Source organism: Capra hircus, chromosome 11 (genome assembly GCF_001704415.2).
Source record: "Capra hircus breed San Clemente chromosome 11, ASM170441v1, whole genome shotgun sequence".
Taxonomy (NCBI): Eukaryota; Metazoa; Chordata; class Mammalia; order Artiodactyla; family Bovidae; genus Capra; species Capra hircus.
This window is the reverse complement of record NC_030818.1, coordinates 61730314-61757914: the sequence shown is the minus strand read 5'-3', so window position 1 is coordinate 61757914 and position 27601 is coordinate 61730314. Positions and strand designations below refer to the sequence as shown.

The 27601-nt window shown below is 40.7% G+C and overlaps 2 protein-coding genes across 2 annotated transcripts in view; one reads left to right on the top strand and one right to left on the bottom strand.

The window, feature by feature from the left end:
- Nucleotides 2756-27048, bottom strand: MDH1 (malate dehydrogenase 1). The gene is made up of 9 exons (XM_005686793.3): nucleotides 26587-27048; nucleotides 21651-21749; nucleotides 20521-20617; nucleotides 17954-18129; nucleotides 15610-15732; nucleotides 4881-5057; nucleotides 4312-4425; nucleotides 3665-3754; nucleotides 2756-3099 (listed from the first exon to the last, which is right to left on the bottom strand). The coding sequence occupies exons 1-9, from the start codon at nucleotides 26587-26589 to the stop codon at nucleotides 2974-2976; spliced, it is 1005 nt and encodes a 334-aa protein (XP_005686850.1). The 5' UTR covers nucleotides 26590-27048; the 3' UTR covers nucleotides 2756-2973.
- Nucleotides 27041-27601, top strand: part of WDPCP (WD repeat containing planar cell polarity effector) — a 311304-nt gene continuing 310743 nt past the window's right edge. The window contains exon 1 of the mRNA XM_013967779.2: nucleotides 27041-27435. The gene's annotated coding sequence lies outside the window, so the exon portion shown is untranslated. The remainder of the gene's footprint in view (nucleotides 27436-27601) is intronic.

Genomic DNA, 27601 nt, shown 5'->3' with positions numbered 1-27601 from the left:
TCCGTTCATGGGGTTCTCAAAGCAAGAATACTGAAGTGGTTTGCCATTCCTTTCTCCAGTGGACCACATTCTGTCAGACCTCTCCGCCTGTCTTGGGTTCTCCTGTGGGCATGGTTGGTTTCCTTGAGTTAGACAAGGCTGTGGTCCTAGTGTGATTAGATTGACTACTTTTCTGTGAGTATGGTTTCAGTGTGTCTGCCCTCTGATACCCTCTTGCAACACCTACTATCTTACTTGGGTTTCTCTTACCTTGGGTGTGGGGTATCTCTCCACAGCTGCTCCAGCAAAGCACAGCTGCTGCTCCTTACCTCGGACGAGGGCTATCTCCTTACCACCGCCCTTCCTGACCTTCAACGTGGGATACCTCCCCTAGGCCCTCCTACGCCGGCGCAGCCACCGCTCCTCGCTCCTCAAGTTGCTCCTCGCAGCCGCCGCCCCTGGCCTCGGGCGCCACCCCTGGTCGCCAGTGCGTGGTGGCTCCTCAAGGCTACTGCCCCTGGCCTCGGACATGGGGTAGCTCCTCTCCGCCGTTCCTGCACCATGGCAGCCTGGCATTCTCAGCCGCTGCCCCTGACCTCGGACGTGGGGTAACTCCTCTCGGCCGCGCTTAGTGCGCCAGGCTTATTTAACTTATATGCAGAGTACATCATGAGAAACGCTGGACTGGAAGAAACACAAGCTGGAATCAAGATTGCTGGGAGAATTATCAATAACCTCAGATATGCAGATGACACCACCCTTATGGCAGAAAGTGAAGAGGAGCTAAAAAGCCTCCTGATGAAAGTGAAAGAGGAGAGTGAAAAAGTTGGCCTAAAGCTCAACATTCAGAAAACAAAGATCATGGCATCTGGTCCCATCACTTCATGGGAAATAGATGGGGAAACAGTGGAAACAGTGTCAGACTTTATTTTTTGAGGCTCTACAATCACTGCAGATGGTGATTGCAGCCATGAAATTAAAAGACGCTTACTCCTTGGAAGAAAAGTGATGACCCACCTAGATAGCATATTCAAAAGCAGAGACATTACTTTGCCGACTAAGGTCCGTCTCGTCAAGGCTATGGTTTCTCCAGTAGTCATGTATGGATGTGAGAGCTGGACTGTGAAGAAGGCTGAGCGCCGAAGAATTGATGCTTTTGAACTGTGGTGTTGCAGAAGACTCTTGAGAGTCCCTTGGACTGCAAGGAGATCCAACCAGTCCATTCTGAAGGAGATCAACCCTGGGTGTTCTTTGGAAGGAAAGATGCTAAAGCTGAAACTCCAGTACTTTGGCCACCTCATGCGAAGAGTTGACTCATTGGAAAAGACTCTGATGCTGGGAGGGATTGGAGGCAGGAGAAGGGGACGACAGAGGATGAGATGGCTGGATGGCATCACTGACTCGATGGACTTGAGTCTGAGTGAACTCCGGGAGTTGGTGATGGACAGGGATGCCTGGCGTGCTGTGAATCATGGGGTCGCAGAGAGTCAGACATGACTGAGCGACTGAACTGAGGGGTCCAGTTGCCCCATGGCAAATGGGATTTTCCTAGACCAGGGACAAAACCCACGTCCCCTGCATTGACAGGCGGATTCTTCACTACTAAACCACTAGGGAAGCCCTCATTGCTCTTTTAAAGGTATGTTTGACTCATTTGTGGAGGAGCCGGAGTACATGTTTTTCCCTTCCTCTTCAGCCTCTACTCTTCCTCTGGTGCCCTTTATGGTCAGATTTTAACAAGGAGTAGCTGGTAAAGAAATGTTTGCAGAGTCCCAGTTTCAGTGTCACAAGAAGAGAACAGAAGGGTGTGTTTGGAAGTGAAAATAATTTAATAACTGATACACATTTGTGCTTTTCTAAAATTTTAAAAATTTTCATAGGAAATTTTTATACATCTAATAGCAGTTCTATAAGCTTTTTTACTTACTTGCTTTCTCTTCTACATATGAAATAAGATAAATAACAAACTCAGTCATGTATTTGGGCACTCACAAAGAGCACTGTAGCAAGCCCTGAGAGATCTATGATATTGAGTATCTTTTATGTCAGAGTAAACAAAGATGGAAAGATAGTTGTTTCCTGTCCTCGAGAATTTTGGAAAAAGAAAAGGCTAGTTTTTTCAAAGAGGAGTATGTTTCTAGTAATAAGCTTAGATTGGGAATATTTCTGCTAGTATAAAGTTCTGTGCCATTTACCAGTAATGAAGTGTAAATGAATCCTTGTCTGCTATAGAATACCTCAAGGGACAGCTTATGATCTTTCTTTTCTGTCATGAAAATGATTGTTCCACCCTTACCAATGGCATTAAACTTAACAAAATATTACCTGCAGTCTATTTAACAGCTAATGTTAAGACCAAATTATCCACAAAGCATAAATTAAGATTTAAAAAAATGTTTAACTGCCTAATGTAGGCAATGTTTAAAATTATATTCTGGGGGCTTCCCTGGTGGTCTAGTGGTTGAGGCTCTGTGCTTGCACTGCAGGGGGCACTGGTTCACTCCCTGGGAGGGGAAATGAGATCCCATACATGGTGCAGCCAAAAAGAAAATACTGACTTAAAATTATATTCCAAAATAGATTGGTTATGAGGTGGGATTTTCCTATTCTATTTAAATGTGAGAGAATTGTGCTTTCCTTTATAACATTTTCTATCTTTACTCCCTTTTTCTGTTTTTTTTTTTTTTTTTTTACATCATCACCCTCTTAGGCAAGCTGGGAAACATGCACATTTGTTTTCTGAATAGAAACAAAATATCTAGAATTAGAGTCCAAGTCATCTTCACTTGAATATATATTTATTTTAGAATGCGACACTAACAGCATGATGATCAACTGTCACAGACTTGTACCAAGAAGCACACAATCTTTAAAGTGTGTTGCTTTTCACAAGTAATTTAAGTATGGCATTATTATTATTTTGTACTAGAGTCAAAGACGACATTTAGATTCTTCAGCTTTGGGGCATTCAGTAACATTGAAATGATTGTCTAGTCAGGCAGAGGCAAGAAATTCAAATGCAGTTTCTTTCTCTTCTGCCAGTTCCTTTGCAGTAAGATCCATTTTCTCACGTGAGAAATCATTAATAGGGAGACCTTCAACAACTTTCCAGGTCTTATCCTGTTTGAAAATAAATGCAAATTAAGAGATTTATGATTAAACTAGAAGTTGTTCCAGCAAGCAACAACTCAGTTTGAACTTAGAGGAATATGTTTTAAAATGTGAATCTAAAGAAGCAAATCAAAATCCAGATCTTAATTAAAGATAATTCTGATAAAAACTCAACATGTGAATTTGAAACTGACTGAATCTAGCAAAAACATCTTTAAATGAGGCTTTAATTAGCAAATATAAAAAACTATGGACTTCAGTACAGTTGTAATACAGAGCGACAATACTGAGAACCATTGTTTCATTTAGAAGTAAGAGAATATTTATAGATATCCAATGAGAGGCATAGTAACAAAAAGTGTCTAGTTGGCAGAGTTGAAACTTGCTTTCCAGATTAATTTAAATCTTTTAGTGACCTGAAGTTGTGCTTCACATGATTTTAAAGCTGAGAAAAATGTCTAATTTAGTAAAGGAACAACTTTCTAGATGAAAATATACCACTGTTAATAAAATCACACAACTGGTTTCCCATCAGGGGACAGAGGGTTAAAGGAAAAAACCCATAATACCTCACCTTGATTGTAACAGGGAACGAGTAAAGCAGATCATCAGGAATACCATAGGAGTTGCCATCTGAGATAATGCCCATGGACACAAACTCTCCCTGAAAAGAAGTAGCAGTCAATGTTTTATATTCGCATGGTGATAAAGAATTCCTTTTCATAACCAAAGGACACATGAACTAACAAAATTAAACCAGGCGACAGGTTCTTACTGATACTCTGTGCATAACTTCATTACTGTGTAAAGACTCATCATCAGGCACTTACACAAAAGGGCAGCTTCCATGGTTACTGTCTCAGTCTACTCTTCGATCTATGTGTAAAGTAAGCCAGAGAAACCCTCATTTTATCAGTGAGGAAGCTGGTGGCCTAATATAGGTTTTAAGAAGAAAAATAGAGCCACCTCTACTATGTTAGGTGCTTTCCACATTTCATCTCATTGACTTTATAACCCTGAGTTAAATGCCATGTAAGAGATGACAAAACTGCTCAGAGAGGTTAAGCAACTTTCCCAAGGTTACTCACCTAGTCAGTAGCTGAGCTGGGATATGCACCTAACTGGCCTGACTGCAAGGCCACATGTCTTTTGTTTGATTTTTTGCATTATAGCATCAGAGGAAGAAATAAGAGTGGCCCGTGGAAGCCACTGAGCCCTCACCTCTGGGGTTCCAAACCAGATGTCTCTGACGTGGTCGCAGATGGCTTTCGCAGCTGACATTGCACTGGACAGTTTTCGTGCTTTGATGACGGCAGCACCACGCTGCTGCACAGTCTGGGTGGGTGGGAAGAGACAGCAGGTTATTCCTGGGGTGAAAGCCTGAAACTACAGCTCACTGTGTCCCCTCCAAAATCATACAACTACCCCATGGTGGCCTTATTAACCTCTTTCACTAAGAAGCATCAGTCCTTCTGAAAGAAAGGGACAACTAAAGACCCACACAGAAAGCTGACCACACTTTATATGAAGAAATGGATCTCTATAAGATAGCTGGATGACTAGAAGGTATCTAGTTTTTTCCCACTTTATCAGTCTTGACTGCCACACAATAGATCAGATTAGATTAGGACTACTTCAGTATGACTCCCAAAGAATATACACGCTCATCAAAGGCCTGCTGTCTTTGGGTTTCCTCCTGCAACCCACTGGGGGTAGACTCAGGTCAGTAATGTGTGTGTCTCAAGAATTTTCGATGCTTGGCTGTGAAGAGATCTCCCGACTTTTCTCACCGTGATGAATTCTCCCTTGAGCCAGCTGTCATCTTTCAGAGCTTCATAAACACCAACTTCCTTTCCTTGCAGTTTCACTTTGGCATGGTTGACATCCGGATACTGAGTTGAGGAATGGTTTCCCCAGATGATGACATTCTTTACATCGTCAGAAGTCACTCCAAGTTTAAGAGCAATCTAGTTGAACAAAAAACAAATACGTTACTTAGACAAATTTTTTTTTGTTTTAAATTTCAAATTGTGATCTATTTGACAAATGTACTTAAGATAAAAACCTCTGAAACTTTAAGAGAACACAAGACTTATATTGATTTGTAAAAAAACAACAAAATAAACAAACAAATCCCCCCTCCCCCCATAGATTTTACTGTTTGGTAAGTTTTCCAAAAGAACTTAATAGTAGAGAAAGTATCTAAATACCTGATTGGTCAGAAATGCTTAGGTGACATCTCCAAGTATTAACAACAAAACAAAGGTCATATTTATGTATTCAAGCAATATTAAACTTTGGTGTTTTATATTTGATTAAGCTACTATACAAATAAGTCATCCATAAACTGTAAGATGATCCTTACTTTTAAGCATTCTACTTCAATACTGTACCCTATAATGTTTAAGGCTCTTGAGATGGAATCCACTCCTAGTAGTAAAGATGCTGCGAAGATTGTTGAAATGATGAGAATGGATGTAGAATGTTACACATAAACTTGGTTGATAAAGCAGTGGCAAGGTTTGAGAGATTTACTTACAGTTTTGAAATCAGTTCTACTCAGGGTAAAATGCTATCACACAGCATTGTATGCTATAGAGAAATTTTTTGCAAAAGGAAGATTTCATTGTTGTCTTATTTTAAGAAACTACCACAGTCACCCGAACCATCAGCAACCACCAAGCTGATCAATCAGCAGCCATCAACATGAAGGCAAGACCCCTCAACCAGCAAAAATATTATGACCTGCTGAAGGCTCAGATGATGGTTAGCCTTTTTTTTTTTTTTTTTAGCAACAAGGCCTTTTTTGAATTAAGGTACATATATATTGTATGTATATATTTTTTAGACATAATGTTTTTGCATACTTAACACACTACATACAAATAAAACTTGTATGTACTAGGAAGCCAGAAAATTAATTGGCTGGCTTTATTCCTATACTTTACAGAAAGTGAAAGCGCTCAGTCATATCCAACTCTTTGCGACCCCATAGACTATACAGTCCATGGAATTCTCTAGGCCAGAATACTGGAGTGGGTAGCTGTTCCCTTTTCCACGGGTTCTTTCCAACCCAGGGATTGAACCAACGTGTCCTGCATTGCAGGTGGGATTCTTTATCAGCTGAGCCACCTGGGAAGCCCAAGAATACTGGAGTGGGTAGCCTATCTCTTCTCCAGCAGATCTTCCTGCCCCCAGGAATTGAACCAGGGTCTCCTGCATTGCAAGGCGATTCTTTACCAGTTGAGCTACTGTCCTCAAGCAGCATTGTTATATAATCCTTAAAAGTCGTGTCTGACTCTTTGCGACCCCATGGACTGTAGCCTACCAGGCTCATCCATCCATGGGATTTTCCAGGCAAGAATACTAGAGTGGGTTGTCATTTCCTTCTCCAGGGGATCTTCCCAACCCAGGGATCAAACAAGGGTCTCCCACATTGCAGGCAGACACTTTACCCTCTGTGCCACCAGGGAAGTCCTCAGGAAGCTGAGCTACTAGGGAATTCTAAACTTGCTTTCCTGTAATTTCTTTCTAATTAGATAGCAGAATTTATAAGGATCTAAAAGAGAAAGGTTTTAGAAAAAAAATTTAAAGCTGATGTGTTAGGGTTACATTGTGATTTTTCTTTCCTTTATGTTGCAGTAAGAATGAGAGGGAAAAAAAATAGTTGTGTCAGAATCCACAGCTTTTGCACACACAGATAATAGCAGTACCTCATCAAAGCTCTGGTTGTGTGTTCACCATATAGCAAAGAGAATACAGCGTGATATTTTAGCCCCATACTCGAAAGAACTCAAAAGTCCTTTAAGAATGGTTAAACAAAGCATGGCTGTTAGCATAACTGACACCATCTTGGGCCCTTATAGTTTCTCCTATCCTTTAAAACTGACCTGAGAAGTGAATCACATCTAGGGCTTTGTAGTTTATATTATATGGTTTAATAAACATTAGGATCAGGTAGCCAGCCTCTCTGCTCTGCTAGTTTCCAATGATGAAAGCCTCCCTTGACATTCCTGGCACCCACGATACCAGTTATCCGTCCATAAATCTTAATTCAGAAATGTCCTGTTTCAAAGCATCTATACTCATACCCGAGGCTAACTATTAAATTGTCCCTGTGGCTCCTCTGTGGAATGGTGTACAGCTGCAAATGTTTCTGGGTCTTTGTTTGCCTGATCCCAATCCCACCCTGTGAGTAAGTTACCCTATAATAAACTGATTCATTGGTTATATGGAGCTGCCTGCCTTGTTTTTTGGTCTCAAGATGCCTTCTCAGTTTGGTGGGCACTTTTCATTCCTTCTGTCTTGTAACACAGACTGTAGTACATTCATATAATTAAATAATAAATGGAGTAACAATAAAAAGGAATGAACTACCGATACATGTAACAACTTGAATGGCTATTAAAAGCATTAAACTAAATGAAAAGAGGGTCAAAAGGTTACTTACTGCAGGATTCTATTTTTAAAACATTCTTAAAATGACAAAAGCATAGAGTTGGAGAACAGATAAATGTTCCTCAGAGTTTAGGAAATGAGAGGGACTGTGTAACAATAAAAAGGCAACATGAATAGGAGTTCTTTGTGGGTGATGGTACAGTTTGTGGTTATAGTAATATATATAATTAGATGACACAGGATCATTCATAAAGACATAAAAACTGTAGAAATCTGAGTAAAGCTATTTAACAGTGTTGTGTGTAGTTTAGTCAATTTCCTAGTTTTGATAATGATCTATAGTTATGTAAAATGTCATCACTGGGGGAGGAGGGTGGTGGGTACATGGGGTTCTCTGTACTATTTCTGCAACTTCTTCTAAGTCTAATTATTCCAAAATAAAAAGTAAAACATGACAGCCAACCAACCAAAATGATAAAAAAGAAAAAAGCCATTACCTAAAATGTTTGCAATGCCTTGGACTCATCTTCATGCTAATTTATTCAGTCAAGGAAGAAGCAAGTTGTGCTTACTTTCACTGACCCTTGTAAGTTGAGACTTATTTTCTGAGTCCTAAAATAGATTTTTAAAATAACTTAAAATTTTGTTTTTGACATTTAAAATCACTTCTGATCTAATCCCTACTTCATCTAGAGTTCTGCAAAAATTAGGACTACTAACTACTGTATCCCCGGTGGCTCAGAGGTTAAAGCGCCTGCCTGGAATGAGGGAGACCTGGATTCGATCCCTGGGTTGGGAAGATCCTCTGGAGAAGGAAATGGCAACCCACTCCAGTACTCTTGCCTGGAGAATCCCATGGAGGGAGGAGCCTGGTAGGCTATTAGTCCACGGGGTCGCAAAGAGTCGGACACGACTGGGAGACTTCACTTTCACTTTCGACTACCCTATCAGTCTTCACAAGTTAGTTGGGTGGTTGGTTTCTGGGGTACCAGGCTACTGATCTGCTTAGCGGTTGGGGCAGAGTGATGTGCTATGCAATGAGTACCATTTTCTGTGTGTACCACGACCTGAAGGGACTTGCAAAGAACTATTCTTACTTATATTTAGCTGGCATCATTGAGAAAAAGGAAAATTATACTGGGGCAAGTGAGCCAAGATGTATATTATCAAGAATTTAGAAGTCCTAACTCTGCTGAATGTCAACTCCAACGTACAGTGAGGACAGACTGCCTGCAGGCCTCTCCTTCCTACAGGAGGCTCCCCTGACTTCCTGTGTCCTGTTTGCCCACTTCCTCTTGTTCTTTAGAGCTCTTGAGCTAATCAGCTTCTCTCTGAATAGCAAAGGCCAGTACTATGCACCCAGCATATGTGATTTCTGAATATCATGCACATCAGAGCTAAACTACCATGTACCCAAGATATTAAGCAGCTCCTTGCTCCTTCAGACAGTTTCATGCCTGTCACACAGACCTGTTGAACAGCTCTTGACTCATTCTCCAGCTCTAGTTAATTTTCTTCTCTGTGATACTACCTAACTGGTTTCATTGACAAATTACCTTGCCAGCCAGCAGAAAACATACGTAGCTCTGGTCTGCAAATACACAGGGGAATTTTGCAGGTGATAAACAGTCACTAGGCTGTGAGGCCCTCTGATTTCTAAAACAAATTATGTAAGACTAGGATTCATTCAGGGAGAAGGCAATGGCAACCCACTCTAGTATTCTCGCCTGGAAAATCCCATGGACAGAGATGGTAGTTACGTGCACTAAATGAGATAAGATCTATGTTAAGACCTTATCTTGATGCCTGTCACATAGTAAAAACTCAGTAAAGGTTGGCTGCTGTAATTATTAGTGATGATGATGATGAGATATATAACCAAATTTATCAGATATATAGCCATCCCTGGTGGGCTGCAGTCCATGGAGTCGCTAAGAGTGGGACATGACTGCGTGACTTCACTTTCACTTTTCCTTTCATGCACTGGAGAAGGAAATGGCAACCCACTCCAGTGTTCTTCCCTGGAGAATCCCAGGGACAGGGAAGTCTAGTGGGCTGCTGTCTATGGGGTTGCACAGAGTTGGACACGACTGAAGTGACTTAGCAGCAGCAGCAGCAGCAGCAGCAGCAGCAGCAGCATTCATTCATGTAAGAAAAATTAATCTTTGGGTCTGTTACTTTTCTCACTGGATTAACAGCCTCTAACAGGAGCAAAAAACAGCTCCTTCAAAAATTTCCTAACAGCTGTCACTGTGCCAGACCAGCATGCTGGAACATGGGCCAAAGTCAAAGTTTGTGGCTTTCTTCCCTCTTTCCTCACTTAGACTTTCACCCCTGCAAGGAAAACTGTTGCAGGCACTGGGACAAAGCATCCTTTTGCTGTGCATCTGAGAACAGTTTTCCAACGCCTGCCTCCACTAAGGCCTCAGGTCAAACAGCACAGGTGGAAATTTGTTGGTGTTGTCATCATTCTACTGTCTTCTCCCTGCTGCAACGCAGTGAATCACCATTGGTAATCCAAAGTCCACAGACGCAGCACCTGTGGTACCACCTTTTCTTTCATAACTGCTTTGGGTGTGCGTGTGAAGTTGCTTCAGTCGTGTCTGACTTTTTGTGATCCACTGGACTGTGGCCCATCAGGCTCTTCTGCCCATGGGATTCTCCAGGCAAGAATACTGGAGTGACTTGCCATGCCCTCCTCCAGAGATAGTCCTGACCCAGGGATCGAACCCTTGTCTCTTCCATCTCCTGTGTTGGCAGGCAGGTTCTTTACCACTAGCACCCTCTGGGAAGCCCCATAACTGCTCTACAGTACCCCAATCTCCTGCCTCCAGTCATTCAAACCAACTCCCAGTTCTTCCAAGCCACTGAATGCTGGCTAAATAATAAGAAAAAAGACCCAGCCCACAGCCCAAAGCCTCTCAGGAAATATCTGTAATTTAAGCTTGTTATCCAAATACTTTCTAAATTAACTGAGAGATTTCTGAAGTGTGACTCTTCTCAAAATTTGGTTATATATCTCTTCATCATCATCATCAATAATAATTACAGCCAACCTTTACTGAGTTTTTACTATGTGACAGGCATCAAGATAAGGTCTTAACATAGATCTTATCTCATTTAGTGCATGTAACTACCATCTGAGATAGATAACAATATTATCCCATTTTACAGCTGAATACACTTTCTCAGGGTCACAGAGCTAGTGAATGGATTTAAGTCACTTGATCGCATTCCCAGGTGATGCTACTGGTAAAGAACCTGCCTGCCAATGCAGGAGCTGTTAAGAGACATGGGTTTGATCCCTAGGTCAGGAAGACCCCTGGTAAGGGCATGGCAATCCACTCCAGTATTCTTGCCTGGAGAATCCCGTGGACAGAGGAGCTTGATGTGCTACAGTCCACAGGGTTCCAAAGAGTCAGACACGACTGAAGTGACTTAGCATGCATCCACCATACCATTATGTAAGAACACATGAGGGTGTGGAATTAGGCAGACCCTTTTACTGACTAGCTGCGTGACTTTGAGCAGGTTCCCTGACCTTTTCAGGCTTCAGAATTCTTATCTGTTAAACAGGAGATAGTAACAGATATCTCATATGGTTACTATGAGAAGTAAATGACAAATTAAATGTAAAACATTCAGTTTAGTGTAGAAACTTAAATGTAAATTCTTTTCTCCTTCACTGGACCCTCCAGATCTGAAAGATTATCAGCTCTCAGTTTAATGCAGTGGTTTTGTTAGCCAGATAGTAATAAGGGAGGTATGCAGTTAAACCAGAGTTTGTCATATTTTGCAGAAGCAGAATTCTGGGCAATAAGAGAAACTGTAACATGCACAGGACAAGCTTGAGTTAAGAACTCGACTGTGAATTTCAGAAAGCTTGTTCTAAGGAGACTGGGAGAAAGGTGAACTAAGGCTTCCTAGGTCTTCATGGGGAAACAAAGGATAGATCTCAGTAATTAATGATTTTAAAAAGAACAAAGAGTGTAAGAACAAAAAACTGTTATTAGGCAAGAGAAGTAACCATAGCAAATGTAACAAATCAGTTGTAAAGACTCCCTGTTCTGTCCTGTTTCAAAGGTAAAGATCAACCAGAAGCACATTCTTGAGCTGTTTTGTGGCATCCAAAACCCCTTAAGCACTCAGTCACCAGATTAACTGGAGCCTAAGGAATGAGACTTTGCTGATACTTGTGACTTCACTCAATAGGTACCTGGATTTTGTCAACCAAGAGTGAACTTTGCCTCATTTTAATGCTAAAACCTCTACCCCAAGGACTGCCATTTTTGAACATGTAAGTCATATATGTTTGAGCATGCTGTACTATGCAAGTACATCTAGAACCCCAGCTTTACATGGAAGATATACTCACTCATGAATATGCATATTGTTGTTGTTCAGTCACTAAATCCTGTCCTACTCTTTGTGACCCCCATGGCCTGTAGCACATCAGACTTTCCCATCCTTCACTATCTCTCAGAGTTTGCTCAAACGCTTGTCCATTGAGTAAGTGACACTATCCATCTCATACTCTATCGTCCCCTTCTCCTGTCCTCAGTCTTTCCCAGCATTAGGGTCTTTTCCAATGAGTTGGCTATTCACATTAGGTGGCCAAAGTACCGGAGCTTTCGCTTCAGCATCAGTCTTTCCAGTGAACATTCAGGGCTGATTTCCTTTAGGATGGACTGGTTTGGTCTCCTTGCTGTCCAAGGACTCTCAGGTCCTCTATAGCACCACAATTCAGAAGCATTAATTCTTCAGTGCTCAGCTTTCTTTACGTCTAACTCTCGGATCCGTACAAGACTACTGGAGAAACCATAGCCTTTACTATACAGACCTTTGTGGGCAAAGTGTTGTCTCTGCTTTTTAATACACTGTCAAGGTTTGTCACAGCTTTTCCTCCCAGGAGCAAGTGTCTTTTAATTTCCTGGCTGTACTCACTGTCCACAGTAATTTTGGAGCCCAAGAAAATAAAATCTGCCACTATTTCCACTTTTTCTGCATCTGTTTGCCACGAAGTGAAGGGCCAGATGCCAAGATCTTAGTTTTTTGAATATTTTAAAGTCAGCTTTTTCACTCTCCTCTTTCACCCTCATCAAGAGGCTCTTTAATTCCTCTTCCCTTTCTGCCATAAGGGTGGTGTAATCTGCATATCTGAAGTTACTGATATTTCTCCCTGAAATCTTGATTCCAGCTTGTGCTTCATCCCGTTTGGCATTTTGCATGATGCATTTTTTACTCTGCATATAAGTTAAATAAGCAGGATGACAACATACAGCCTTGAAGTGCCCAATTTGGAACCAGTCCATGGTTCCATGTCAGGTTGTAACTGTTGCTTCTTGACCTGCATATAGGTTTTGCAGGAGGCAGGTAAGGTGGTCTGGTATTCCCATCTCTTTTCCCCCAGTTTGTAGTGATCCACAGAGTCAAAGGCTTTAGAGTAGTCAATGAAGCAGAAGTAGATGTTCTTCTGGAATACTCTAGCTTTCTCTATGATCCAACGGATGCTGGCAATTTGACCTCTGGTTCCTCTGTCTTTTCAAAATGCAGCAAGTACATCTGGAAGTTCTCGGTTCACGTACTGTTGAAGCTTAGTTTGAAGGATTTTGAGCATTACTCTGCTACCATGTGAAATGAATGCAACTGTGTGGTAGTTTGAACATTCTTGGCATTACCTTTCTTTGGGGTTGGAATGAAAACTGACCTTTTCCAGTCCTGTGGCCACTGCTGAGTTTTCCAAATGTGCTGGCATATTAAGTGCAGCACTTTCACAGCATCATCTTTTAGGATTTGAAACAGCTCACTGACATTCCATCACCTCCACTAGCTTTGCATCACTTAGTGATGCTTCCTAAGGCCTACTTGACTTCACACTCCAGGATGTCTGGCACTAGGGGAGTGATCACACCATCATGGTTATCTGGGTCATTAAGATCATTTTTGTACAGTTCTTCTGTGTATTCTTGCCACCTCTTCTTAATATCTTCTGCTTCTGTTAGGTCCATACCATTTCTGTCCTTTATTGTGCCCATCTTTGCATGAAATGTTCCCTTGGTGTCTCTAATTTTCTTGAAGAGATCTCTAGTCTTTCCCATTCTATTGTTTTTCCTCTATTTCTTTGCCTTGCTGACTTAAAAAGGCTTTCTTATCTTTCCTTGCTATTCTCTGGAATTCTGCTTTCAGATGGGTATATCTTTCCTTTTCTCCTATGCCTTAAGCTTCTCTTTTATTCTCAGCTATTTGTAAGGCTTCCTCAGACAGCCATTTTTCCTTTTGGCATTTCTTTTTCTTGGGGATGGTTTTGATCACCGCCTCCGGTACAATGTTAGGAACCTCCATCCATAGTTCTTCAGGTATTCTGTTCATCAGATCTAATTCCATGAATCTATTAGTCTCTTCCACTGTATAATCGTAAGGGATTTGATTTAGGTCATACCTGAATGGCCTAGTGGTTTTCCCTACATTCTTCAGTTTAAGTCTGAATTTGGCAATAAGGAGTTCATGATCTGAGCCATAGTTAGCTCCCAGTCTTGCTTTAGCTGACTGTATAGAGCTTTTCCATCTTTGGCTACAAAGAATATAATCAATCTTATTTTGGTATTGACTATCTGGTGATGTCTATGTGTAGTCATCTCTTATGTTGTTGAAAGAGGGTACTTGCTATGACCAGCACATTCTCTTGGAAAACTCTGTTAGCCTTTGCCCTGCTTCACATTTTGTACTCCAAGGCCAAATTTGCCTGTTACTCTTGGTATCTTCTTGACTTCTCACTTTTGCATTCCAGTTCCCTATGATGAAAAGGACATCTTGTTTTGGTGTTAGCTCTAGAAGGTCTTGTAGGTCTTCACAGTACCATTCAACTTCAGCTTCTTCAGCATTAGTGACTGGGGCATAGACTTGGATTACTGTGATATTGAATGGTTTGCCTTGGAAATGAACCAAGATCATTCTGTTGTTTTTGAGATTGCACCCAAATACTGCATTTTGGACTCTTGACTATGAGGGCTACTCCATTTCTTCTAAGGGATTCTTGCCCACAGTAGTAGGTATAATGGTCATTTGAATTAAATTTGTCCATTCCATTCCTGTCCATTTTAGTTCACTGATAACTAAAATGTCGATGTTTACTCCTGCCATCTTGTTTGACCACATCCAATTTACCTAGATTCATGGACAATCAGAGGGCAGACAGAATGAAAACCACAATCACAGAAAACTAACCAAGCAGATTACATGGACCACAACCTTGCCTAACTCAATGAAACTATGAGCCATGCCATGTAGGGCCACCCAAGATGGACAGGTCATGGTAGAGAGTTCTGACAAAATATGGTTCACTGGAGAAGGGAGTGGCAAACTACTCAGCATTCTTGCCTTGAGAACCCCATGAACAGTATGAAAAACAAAAAGAAAAAAATATGATACTGAAAGATGAACCCCTGCCTCCAGCTGTACCCCCCGCCACCCAGGTCATTAAGTGTCCAATATGCTACTAGAGAAGAGTGGAGAAATAGCTCCAGAAGGAATAAAGAGGCCGAGCCATAGTGGAAATAATGCCCAGCTGTGGATGCATCTGGTAAAGTCTGATGCTATAAAGAACAATACTGCATACGAACATGGAATGTTAGCTCCATGAATCAAGGTAAATTGGAAGTAGAATATGAGAAGGCTATAAAAATGAAAATGAAATTAAATGTAAAATTTAAATCAATTTGCTTATCTGAGTGAAAAAAGCAGAACCACATGAAATACACAAAACTCAAACCTTTGTTTTTATAATTTCCTATGTACCTGACAAAAATAATTGTGTACCATTATGTGAATTATCTACACTAATGACTAATTTTTAGCCACTGTACTAAGAGGACATTAGCAGTGACATGTGATTAAAGGAAGGAAATGGAATATAAGAAGGAAATGGAATATAATGGTGAAAATTAAGTACAAAGTTCAGCTGCCTGAAGAGATTAGATTTAAAGATGTCCTAACAAATTGGAATAGTTACCTACTAAAACAAAACAAGAAAAAAAGTACAAAGTAAGATTAAGTTACTTTAAAGGTGAGAAAAAAGGTTTAAAGCTGAACATTTGTTAAGAATTAAAAAGGCATCTTTCTTACCTGAGCTTTAGCTCGGTTGTGATCCAAACGAGTCAAGCAACTGAAGTTCTCCTTGGGGATGGATGGTGCCGACTTGGAGGCAGTCAGGCAGTTGGTATTGGCTGGATTTCCCACCACAATAACCTAGGACATACAGAAGGCACAGCAGAGCTTCAGACTGCACACTGATTTAGGTAAACCAACTTATCAATATGATATGACTGATGTAACATGTGGCCTTTTAATCAAGTTTGTGTGAGCTAAATATGTACAGTTATTACCCCAGTTTCTAGATTCTAGGCTTCTATCCTCCCTTCTAATATATTTTTTTTCCCTCTTGTTAGTATTTGATGTGACTACTGAAAACATTTACTAAAACCACCATTATATATACGTCATTGTGTTTTCTGCTAAAACAGAGACAGTATTTATTTTCTTGCCATAAAAAATTAGTGATCAAAAAAGCTTTATCTCAGGGTTCGAGTTAATCATAAAAATTTCCTATCTCAGAAAAGTAGCTCAAGAAAGAAATTCTTCTTTGAGGAGTTTACTTTAGGGCAGTGATTTGCCCTTATGAGTGAAAAGTGTTTCTCATTCTTGCCTAATCCTAAGAATTAACTGGGATAGTTGCTAAAATACCAGGTCCCACCCCTTCATACTCATTGAATCTATCTTTAGGAGAAAGCACTTCAGGCTTTTTTTCTTTTTGAAAGGGGGATACAGTGAATTACAATACAGCATAGCAAAATGAATACATGAATTTTTTTATAAGTCTTAAAAAGCTTTAATAAAATGATTTTTAAAACTTACTGTGAAATTATATCAAACTTACAGAAAGCTACAAGCATCTTACAAAGACTAACTCCCACATCCCCTCTACCTAGATTCTCCAATTGCCCCATCTCTCTCACCTCTGTGTACACACACACACACACACAGAGCCTTTAGTTTTTTTGTGTCTGTCTGTGAGCAAGCTGCAGATAGGATACTCCAATATCCCTAGCTACTCCAGTGTAGGTGTGTATTTCCCCCTAGAAAGACATTTTTGGCTGAGAGGCAATTAATCTGCAAGCAGCACGATAACTCCAAGCAGCCTTGTAATTTTTTTACTAAGAGACCTGGGGACTTCTCAATTTATTTCTATTATTTTCTGTTAATGATTACAGAAAATAAAAGTTAACTACTTGAAATAAAGTCTGCACAGAGCAGAAATTCAGGTGTTTATGAAGTATTATAATAGAACATTATAAATAGCAACATTAGAAAATCTTGTAAAATTTTCTTTTAGCTTTCTTTGAATTCAGGATGGGGAGAAAGAAATGTATTAAAATCAGTAAAACCTCTAACCAGCAAAACTTTTTGCTGTGACAGTTAATTAAGTTCTAGGTAGGTAGGTAGTAGTGTTAGTCATTCAGTCGTGTCCAACTATTTGGGATCCCATAGACAGTAGCCCACCAGGCTCCTCTATCCATGGGATTCTCCAGGCAAGAATACTGGAGTGGATTGCCATTCTCTTCTCCATAGGATCTTCCCGACCCAGAGATCGAACCCGGGACTCCCATGTTGCAGGCAGCTTCTTTACTGTTTGAGCTACAGGGAAGACCTTCAGGTGTCTCTGGTGGTTCAGCTGGTAAAGAATCTGCCAGCAATGCGGGAGACCTGGGTTCAATCCTTGGGTTGGGAAGATCCTCTGGAGAAGAGAACAGCTACCTACTCCAGTATTCTGGCTGGAGAATTCCATGAACTGTATAGCCCATGGGGTCGCAAAGAGTCCGACACGACAGAGCAACTTTCAGTCCCTTAAGTTCTAGGTAACTGATATTGATTGGTAAAAGGAGGCTTTCTGTAACAGTAAGATAAATTTAAAACCAAATGGGTTGAACACCCAGAAGTCATAACTGACTCAACTCCTCGAGAGACAAGTATATCAAAATTCCTCTGGATTGAGAAAACCTGAGCACTCAGAAGCCACCACTTCCTGTCACTGAGAACAAACACAGCTTATAGCCATCTTCTTTCACAACCACACACAAATCCAAATGTCTGAATAAAAAGTCCTGTACAGCTAAAAGAGCACCAGAAGGTTCTGTGCCTTTTCTACAGGTTTACAAACTAATATTAAATCTCCATGTCATAGTCACAGGCAAAATATTTTTGAGCCCCTCAGAATATAGATTTCTACACTATATGAACAAAGCCCATAAAGGGAGGGCTAATTGAGCAAAACCCTATACCTGTATTTACTGACCATTGCACAGAACTGGGGAAAAAAAGAAAGCAAATTATCTCATTTTTACTTAAATGCTGAAAGTAGATGTTTCAAATGCTGATAGTGAAAAACTGTGTAAAATATTCTTTTGGTCACCTTAACTGACTTCTTGGCATATTTGTCCAAGGCTGCACCCTGGCATTTGAAGATTTTCACATTTGCTTTGAGTAAATCTTTCCTCTCCATGCCATCCCTTCTTGGCATGGAGCCCACAAGAATGGCCACATCCAGGTCTTTGAAGGCAATCTCTTCTTTATCTGTGGCGATGACATCTGTGAACATGGCAATAAATATGCAGAGCTACTTAAACACCAAAGTCTGAGGTTTTTTCATATTGAATCTACCCAGTAACTCTTCCACTTTGCAGCAAATGTTTACTTTTACAAATCACAGTGATCAAAGTTTAAAGGGCCTAAGAAAAGAAAGGCAATATATTAATTCAACAACCATAACATAAGCATAAATGTCAATACATTTATTTTGCTTATCTTAATTTCAAAGCTGTAGCTTTCATCTTTTATTATGATGCAAGGTATAATATACCTTTCAAAGCAACATTATTTATTCACATTAATTACCACTGATAACACAAAAGAGAAGCTAACTCACCTAACCTTTAAGTTACAATTACTTTAAGTTTTAAGATATCACCCAAATTAAAATCATACTTCTTGAGGACTTCTTTTCTATAAGGAATAACATTGAGAGACTTATTTTGTCACAATTAATTTTAACATTTTATGTGCTGTGTTGTGCTTAGTCGCTCAGTTGTGTCCAACTCTTTGTGGCCCCATAGACTGTAGCCCGCCAGGCTCCTCTGTTCATGGGGATTCTCCAGGCAAGAATACTGAAGTGGGTCACCATGCTCTCCTCCAGGAGATCTTCCCAACCCAGGTATTGAACCCAGGTCTCCCGCATTGCAGGCATATTTAAGCCACCAGGGAAGCCCAAACATTTTATAAATGAAGACAATGAAATTTAAAGAGATTAATTAGCTACCTGTCAAAAAGGAGTGGGACTGTCATTCAAGTCCAGATTGGTTCAGAGTTCAACCACTATGCTGCAGTCCAACAAAACATATACCACTTAATAGTTTTTGATTAAAGAGCATACAGTTGACCCTTGAACATAGGTTTGAACTGTGCATGTCCAGCTTATACGTGGATTTTTTTTTCCCATAGTAAATACTACAGTAAGGTACAGTCTGAGGTTGGGTGGACCTGCAGATACAGAGGAAGTGTGAACAGAGGGCCAACTATAAATTGTACTTGAATTTTCTACTGCAGGGAAGGTTGGCACCCCTAAGCCCTGAGTTGTTAAAGCATCAGCTGTATATCATGGCTCTTTTGCTGACTGTATTAAAAAGGCCATGACCAATGCTATAGACTGGATGTATTCCCATAAAATTATGTGTTGAAACCTAATTCCCAGTGTGATGGTATTAGGAAGTAAAGCCTTTGGGAAAAGATTAGGTCATGGGCGGAGAAGCCCTCAGGAATAAGATTAGTGCCTTATAAAGGAGGCTTACAGAGCTCCTTCACCCGTTTTGCCATGTTAGGACACAGTGAGATGTCTGTCTATAAAGCAGGAATTGGGCTCTCACCAGACATCCAAGCTATTGGCTTTTTGATTACTGACTTCCCAACCTCCAGAACCATTAGAAATAATTTGTTTATAAACCTATAAACTCTATGGTATTTTTGTTATAGAACCCCAAAATACTAAGACAATCAGAATATAGTGCTGTCACTGATAAATGTTTAGATCAGAAACTTGTGTCAATCAGACTGCTGCTGCTGCTGCTAAGTCGCTTCAGTCGTGTCCGACTCTGTGCAACCCCATAGACAGCAGCCCACTAGGCTCCTCTGTCCCTGGGCTTCTCCAGGCAAGAATACTGGAGTGGGTTGCCATTTCCTTCTCCAATAATCAGGCTGCTATAAGTCCCCAAATAAGTATACGTAAGAGTTCCAGTTGGAGAAAAAAATAATCCGTCTTCTTCCCAGTCATGCAGCCTTATCTGCTGAACCTTTATGCTCATAGCTGACCAAGGTCAAGCTGACTGTAACCTGGGTACACAAGAGTCAGCAGAGGGAACTCAGCAGAGAAGGGAATAAAAAGAAAAAAGCAACATAGGAAGCTGATTTGGAAACAGTGGGTGAGGAAAAAGAACAGCTCGGACAGGGTAATGCATCTCTTACATAACTCTGCAATCAAATGATTGAGGTGGCAGAGCAGCCCTTCCAGTGATTGTTTATTGAACAGACACATGAATTCTGAGCATGGGTTCTCTTGGGTGTCTATATATTTTTGATTTGTGCCAAGTTCTTTGAGAGTATTATTAATTCTTACCCTCCCTTTCCCAAAAAAGATAATGATGAAGGTAGAGCTGAAGAAAAACATTCAAATTAGTTTACAGCTTGACCTAATATTTTAATGAATCTTTCAATCAAGTTTAAGACTTCTGCCTTGACATTTGTTAATTATTTATTTATTCATTCTTGGTATATATACATCTTACCAAGTTGTGGTAGTGCAAAAATAAAAAAAAAACCTTTTAATGAAATAATTTCTAATTGAAAGGCCAGTTAACAAAGCTCTAAAACCTACTGTTTTAAAGATATAAAATACTATAAAATCCCTTTCTCCTCCACTCCCCAGCTGACCTTTCAGGAGGGGAAGGGCACAGTCTTGTAGCTCCATCAGGACACCATCCAGGACACCCATCATGGGAGTGATATCCAACAGCACGAGAATGATAGGCTGCCAGATAAACAGCAAGGACAGCATCTGTCAGTGTTGGTTATGTCATTTAGTCACAGAAAAAGTCCTTTCGCAGAGCTTTTGCTAATTGGTGTGTATATGTGTGTAATTCCCATTAATTAATCATAATTATTTTAGGAAGTCAGGTGTCTAACAGCAGGCTACTCTAAGAAAAAGGAATGCTATAAAACCAGCAATAGTCTGCTAACAGACACATTATGAGGAATCACCTTTACTTAATTTTAAAGGAGTACATGGAAGAAATACCAAATTGAAGTGACATGCCACACCACGCTTTTGTTGTTGATGGCTGTGTATCCGATTTTAGTTCATAGAAAGCTAAGCACAGTATCTTGCATGAAGGAAGAACTTGATATCCATGGGTAAGGACAATGGATAGATGATTATCATAGAAAAGGATTTTAGTATACATCAGACCTGCTAGAGTAAAGGGAGGTAGTGGTGCAGTTGCTAAGTCGTGTCTGGCTCTTCTGATTGCAGGGACTATACCCTGCCAGGCTCCTCTGTCTGTGGGATTTTTCAGACAAGAATATTGGAGTGGGCTGCCATTTCTTTCTCCAGGGGATCTTCCCAACCCAGGGATTAAACCCAGGTCTCCTCTACTGAAGGCAGATTCTTTACTGACTGAGCTACCAGGGAATAGAGGGTATCTGCTTCAAACTGGGAAACTGATTTGCCTGTTTAACTCTTCGGAGTGTAAAGACCATTTATGAACAAGAAAGTGCTGATTCAGCAACTTTTCTCCCATCTGACTCTCCGTAACAGTTACTGTCATTATGACATTTGCTGGCAGCACCAAGTCAACGTAACAGTACATGGAATAGTTATAATTTGCAAAGCATTTTCAGTGCCCAGAGGGGTGCACGGAACCTGCCAGATTCCATTTATAGTTGTGGGTCTCAGACATTTATTGGGATTATTCATTCCTTTAAAAATTTATTTGCAAGTAAATAGAAGGTTTTATTGAAAATGTTCTTACTTTTACTTAGGATTTATTGATACTTGCCCCTACCTGGTCTTTACCGAAGACAGATCCATTTCCAATACTGTATAGTAGTGAATATGCAATTTGACCAGCTGCTCCAGTCACAAGGACTCGGATTGGTTCAGACTGTAATGAAAGAAACCCATTAACATCTTATTAAAAAAAGGCTACTCTACCGTAAAGAAGTTCAATATTTTTCTCTATAGTAAGACAATCACATACTTTAAAAGCTAATGTAAAATTTTAAAGACCATTTGCACATCTGGCTTAGTAGAAGATATTCCAGACTTGTCTCAGTAAACACAGCATGCACAAAACCACCGAGTGACTTCTGGGACATTTATGTGGTGTTATTTAACTCTCCCTGCTATCTTTGATTTACTTACAAAATCGTATCCATCTCTTCTAGGATATTTTACCACTAAAAATAGTCCTAACAATTTTGATGTGCATTATATGATGATACTAACCCCAGTGGCTACTAGAACCTTACAAATCTTCTTATGCAAATCCCCCACTCCCTTCAGTTCACAAGAACCCTTCACACCAGGAAGAGTAACAGAGGTTAAAACTTTCCATTTACAAGGGACCAGAAAGTGTATTAATCATGATTCAAGTCCTTGGGGAAAGAAAAATGAGTCTATACCTTTTATTTCAGAAGAAAAAAAGAAAAAAAAAGGTGGATTAAAATACATTTTATCTGGATTATAATCTGGATTGTAATAAATTTTAGCATTAAGTAACAAACAACAGCAGCAACAGGTAGTCACAGCTAACAACCTGATACCAAGGGAAAATTAATATTAAAGGGGAGGGAGAGGAAAAAGTACAAAGAACATATAATAGAAGGAAGTCATAGACCTTGGACAAAATCTGAACATATGGATGAAAAGTATATATATCTAGATCAGAGTGATGACCCTGAGTTATTAGAAATAAGTTAAATTAACCTCAGAGAATTAAAGGAGAGAAATATTTCTATTGAAAAGAGTTGAACAAAAATCCCTCGAAACTTAAATGGCTAAGTTTAGATGGAAAAATTCAACCAAGGGAAGTGTTTTCTCGGACAACGCTGGGTAAGTGTACTTCCACTCTGTAAGTGGTCAATGTGTCACCTAATTTGTTACCCACATGAGAGAAGCGGCTGAACTGACTGGAGATAGAAGCATTAGGTTTCTTTGTATTAAGACTTCCCCCTTCAAGAGGGGTCAGCTCTTGGCAGTTTGCTATCTATAGAATTCAGACGGGGGGAAAAAAACCTCTCAGGACAGTGTCAGTGTTGCAGAGAAATGAATCTGAACACTGCAGACTATGTATGTGTTTCTTCCTCAGAGATGCCCAGAGTGAGTGGAAAGAAAGGGAAAAAACTATGGAGTTTCTTCCTGACCTTCTGGGCCTGTTCCCTACACTTTTCACCAACTTCCCCCATGCTTTCATATCTAAATAAACAAAACATGATAATTCCTCAAATAATCCAGTTTAAAACAATACATACTTATGTTCCCAATAGGCTTTAGGTTTATAAAGAACACTATGTGCTATTCTATATATTTACTTTCTATCACACGGCCTTTACATGTTTTAAATTCTGTCATTTCCCTCTCTTTCCTTAAGTATAGTACATGATAGTAGAAATGATTGCGTCTCCCTCTTCAGAATGCAAGCTCTTTAAGGATAGGGGCTTTGTCTATTTTATTTACTGTTGTATCCCAGCTGCCTAGAACAATGCCTGGTATGTAGTTAGAGCTCATCAAACATTTGCTGAAGGAGTAGCTGGATCTTGGAAAATTACTATCAAAACCATGGGAATGTAAAAGAATTGTCTGGAGGCAAACCCAACATGCTTTAAAGAATTGTTTTACATATTTGCACTGAGAAGCTTGAAAATAGTGACAATAGTTCCAGGTATGGCTAGCAAAATTATTTAGCTCAGTTCTAATCAGTCTTTTATTATGTACCTTGTACATAATACATGCCAGAGAATCCATTAGTGAACCATATGTAAGAAACAAGAGGATAAGGCAATTTTTTAAAAGAGGAGGCTAGAGATGCACAGAGTGATGAAGAGATGGCCGCTACAGCCAGACTTTCCGGTTCAAATCTCCATTCCTCAACTCAGCTGTATGCCCTTAGGCAAGTTACTGTATTGTTTCTCTAAGGTTGAGATGGAGTTAATAGCAGCTACCTAACAAGGCAGTAAGGATTGAGACAGTGAACACACAAAGTAGTAAGACTAGACTGTGGCAAGCACTCTAATAATAGGTCTCTGTCACCACAGATTTTACCTCTATGGACTCTTGTAGCTTATGTTTATTTTCCACTACCCTGTGGAACTCCTGTGAGAACAGTCTGCCTTTGATTCAAATTTGCACTCCCATATAGCATTCAAAATGGATATGCTGAATGAAGGAAAGCAAGGGTTAAGAGAAACAGAACACATGCTACTTCAATGAAAGCAACCTAGGATAAGAAATGAGGGTAAAGTGACTACCACTACTACATATAAAACTTAATCTCCCAGAAAGCAGGTAGATGGTTAGAATAATGCAGTCAATTTTAGGCATTAATTCTAGCTACTAAAAAAAAATAAAGGTTTCCAAGTATCACAGTCCCTAGTAAGGGATTGTGGGCAACTAATAGCCATTAATCCTATCTCAGCAGTTTCCTTCCTGTGTATCACTGAGCAAATTATTTTCATAGGTAATTCCATCTCATTATAAGTAGTATGAAGCCTAGTGTCTGAATCTCTGATGATGAAACAGAAAAGAAAGTGCAGTATTTGGTTCTGCCTGCTCTTTGCATCATTGCAGTTGAAAAGCAGGAGGGTGGGAGATTCCCACTGACTTTTCACAATGTTACAGTGTGAAGAGAGGTTACTATTCTTTGCTTAGATATCTGGGCAGTCTGCCAACATTCAAAGAAGGAATGTCTTTGCTCTTGGCAGGGTATTAATGACCTTCCTGCCGATGTGGGCTCTGTCCTGCGCATGTGTTCAAGTCTTTCGTTTGTAAAGTTTGAATTTCAGTGTTCCTTCTGTTATTCTATGGAAAGATCCATATATTCCATTTTTACTTTCTTATTTATACATATTTCTGTAATATAAAAGACACATAAACAGTATTCAGATTCTTTCATACAGTTTATTCTTGCTATCATTCCCAATGGACACAGGAAAGAATCCCCTCCTTTAAAAAAAAAAAAACAGACACAAAAACCTGATTTTTAACAGCTTACACAAGATGGGTCTTTTCTAACGCAGTGATTGTTTACACAGCCTCCTGAGGAGGCAAGGCGATTGAGTCATCTGAGAATTTGCTGTCAAGTTTCAGCAAACTGACAGGAGGATTCTTCCTCATGGACATTATTTGGTGCTCCAGTGACCTTCCAGGGGTCAGGCCTGCTTTGATCTACCATGCAGAAAAACAAAGAAAGAATGGGGGCCCAGGATCTTTGAGTGACCTTGGGAAAATCATTTGACCTAACCATATTTTTGAAGATTAGAGGAAATAATTTCCAAATTCCCTTCCAATTCTAGAAATATAATATTCTCATTGTAAAACCGTCAAGTAATATAAATGCTGATATATAGTTTAGCTTGTATTTGCAGTATGAACTTGCATCTTCATCCAGAACTTCAGCAACTAAAAATAAAATTTCAGAATGACTTACCTGTGTAAATGACAAAATATGGTAAAATGGAAAGAGTGTGAGATCCTTGGAGGCAAATGTGTGACCTTGAGAAAATCACATTCGCTTTGGGTTTCAGTAAACTCAATTTTAAGATGGTCAAGATGTTTTTTAAAAGGTTCCATCCAGTTTTAAAATTATGAAGTCTGAGGTTCTCTGATAATAAGTACCTCTGCTTTCTTGCTAAGATTATTAGGTCAGAAACCACTGAATCCATCGTTCAAATGACTAATTATGTTATCTGACAAAATAAGTAGGGAACCTAGGTTTATCACTGAAAATTGGAAGCTGTTGCCACTGGCTCCTTTTCAAAGGTGGAGGGAGTTATCCCCTTGCCCTTAAAACACGTCTTTTCAGGTTCTGGAAATGTTCCAATTCCTTTAAATATTTCCCCATTCATTTCAGTATTTTAAAACAATGGAGGAAAACCATTCTCAACTATAAACACAAGTACTGAAGCAATTTCTCTCAGGTTGGTATCAAATGTCACCTTCAACCAGCATGCTGATTATTCATACGTCAGAGTTCCCTCACCCCCACCCCTTTCCTTCTCCCTTTCAACAGAGACAAGATATGGAGATCTTGGTGTCCAAATCTTCAAGCCAAGATGATTACATTGTGTAACATTGAAAAGTGCTGGTTCTAGAATTCGTAACATACAGATTACTAAAAAACACAAATTATCTGTCTAGGGGCGCCGTCACTGTAACATGTACTGGCATAGAAGGAGATCAATGAACAGGTTTTAAATCACATTTCTTGAAATTAGACATGGCGGAAACACTTCTCCCGAAAAGGCAGACTGTAATCCCGAGCATCTGGTAAGCACTACCTTTTCATTGAGGGCCTTCTGCTTTCAAAAGCTTTGTGACAAAAGCCCTTAAAAACACTGTGGGTTTAAGAGGAGAAAAGAGATTAAGGTCCAACACTCCGCATTTCAAACCTTATCGGCCTTATCAATCCCCTAGAGGGTGCTTGGGAGAAATCCCCCAGCTTCGTATTTTGTACGCTCAACATGCAGAAAGGCTGAGATCTCGCCTCTCCAAGGACAGTGATTTCTCTAAAGCCCTTCTGAAAACCTCAGCTGGAAATAAAACTCTTTCCCAATAACTAACTAGGTCACTGCGACAGTCTCCAGAAGATGAATCGAGACTTTCCAAAGGGCGCAAAGGACAATCCCTTGGACAGCCTTCCCCCAACAGTCCTTCAAGCGCAAGAAACGCCACAGAGGGGCGCGAAGGCCGTAGGTGGGCAGCATGCAGGGGCCCACACTCACCATGATTGGGAAGGGCGCGGACACTTTCTGCACTTGCCGAATGAGCCTCAGGCCAGTCGGGTCACCTCTATCGTGGAACCGACTCAGAAAGGGCGAGCGTGTTCGAAAAGAAAAAACTCGGCTCCCGACCGCGGGGCCCTCTGGGAACTGTAGTTTACGCTGCCCTGATTCCGGTGCAATCTCCAATGCAATTCTTTCAAGTGTTAGAACTACACTTCCCGAGCTCAGAGGTCCTTCTCATGCTCTGCTCCCTGCGCTCTTCTCCGATTGCAAAGTAGTCCCCGAGGGCGGGCCGTTGTGATTGGAGGATTGCGACAAGCGGATGATTTGGGCTCCAGAGAAAAGGACCTGCCGGATGGCGCCCAGCAATTGGCGGGAGGGGAGGCGCGTGTACTCGAGGGAGGAGAGACGGACCCCTTAGCTACAACACCCTCCCCACCGCTACGGAGACTTTATCCTCCCCGCAAGGGTAAATGTGGGAGGTAAAGAGATCTTCCGCTGCGTAAATCTGGGTCGACCCGGAAATAAAATCTTTTAAAAAACTCTTCACAATCTGCAGGGGCGGGAGGAATGTGACTAGTTGGGAAGGCTGGACGGCTTCGCAGGTTGCTAAGCGACGAGGCGGGAGAGCGCGCGCACGCTGGAGCCGCTGAAGAGTTCATAAGGGATGTGTGGTGCGGCATCTCCGAGACCGAAAGGACGCAGCGAAAGCGCCGCGTCCTCCAGCGTCCTTCTTCTCTAACCAGAGGACCGTCGCTCTCGTAGTGTACGGTGGCGTGGTGAGGGGTTTGCGGGGACGCCCTGTCAGAGGCGGCTGAGGGCTGCGCATCTTCCCCACTCAGGAGACAGGTGAGTTCCAGCCCGAGGCTAGACCCTAGGGTCTGATTTGCGGTTGTGCGCCGTCTCGCGTTGCCTTTATGGACCCAGGTACAGCTCTTCTGCTCGTCAGTACCTCTCTCCGCGCACTGTTAGGGAGAAGGTATTGTGGAGGGCCCTGAAGTTCGTGCCATGCCCC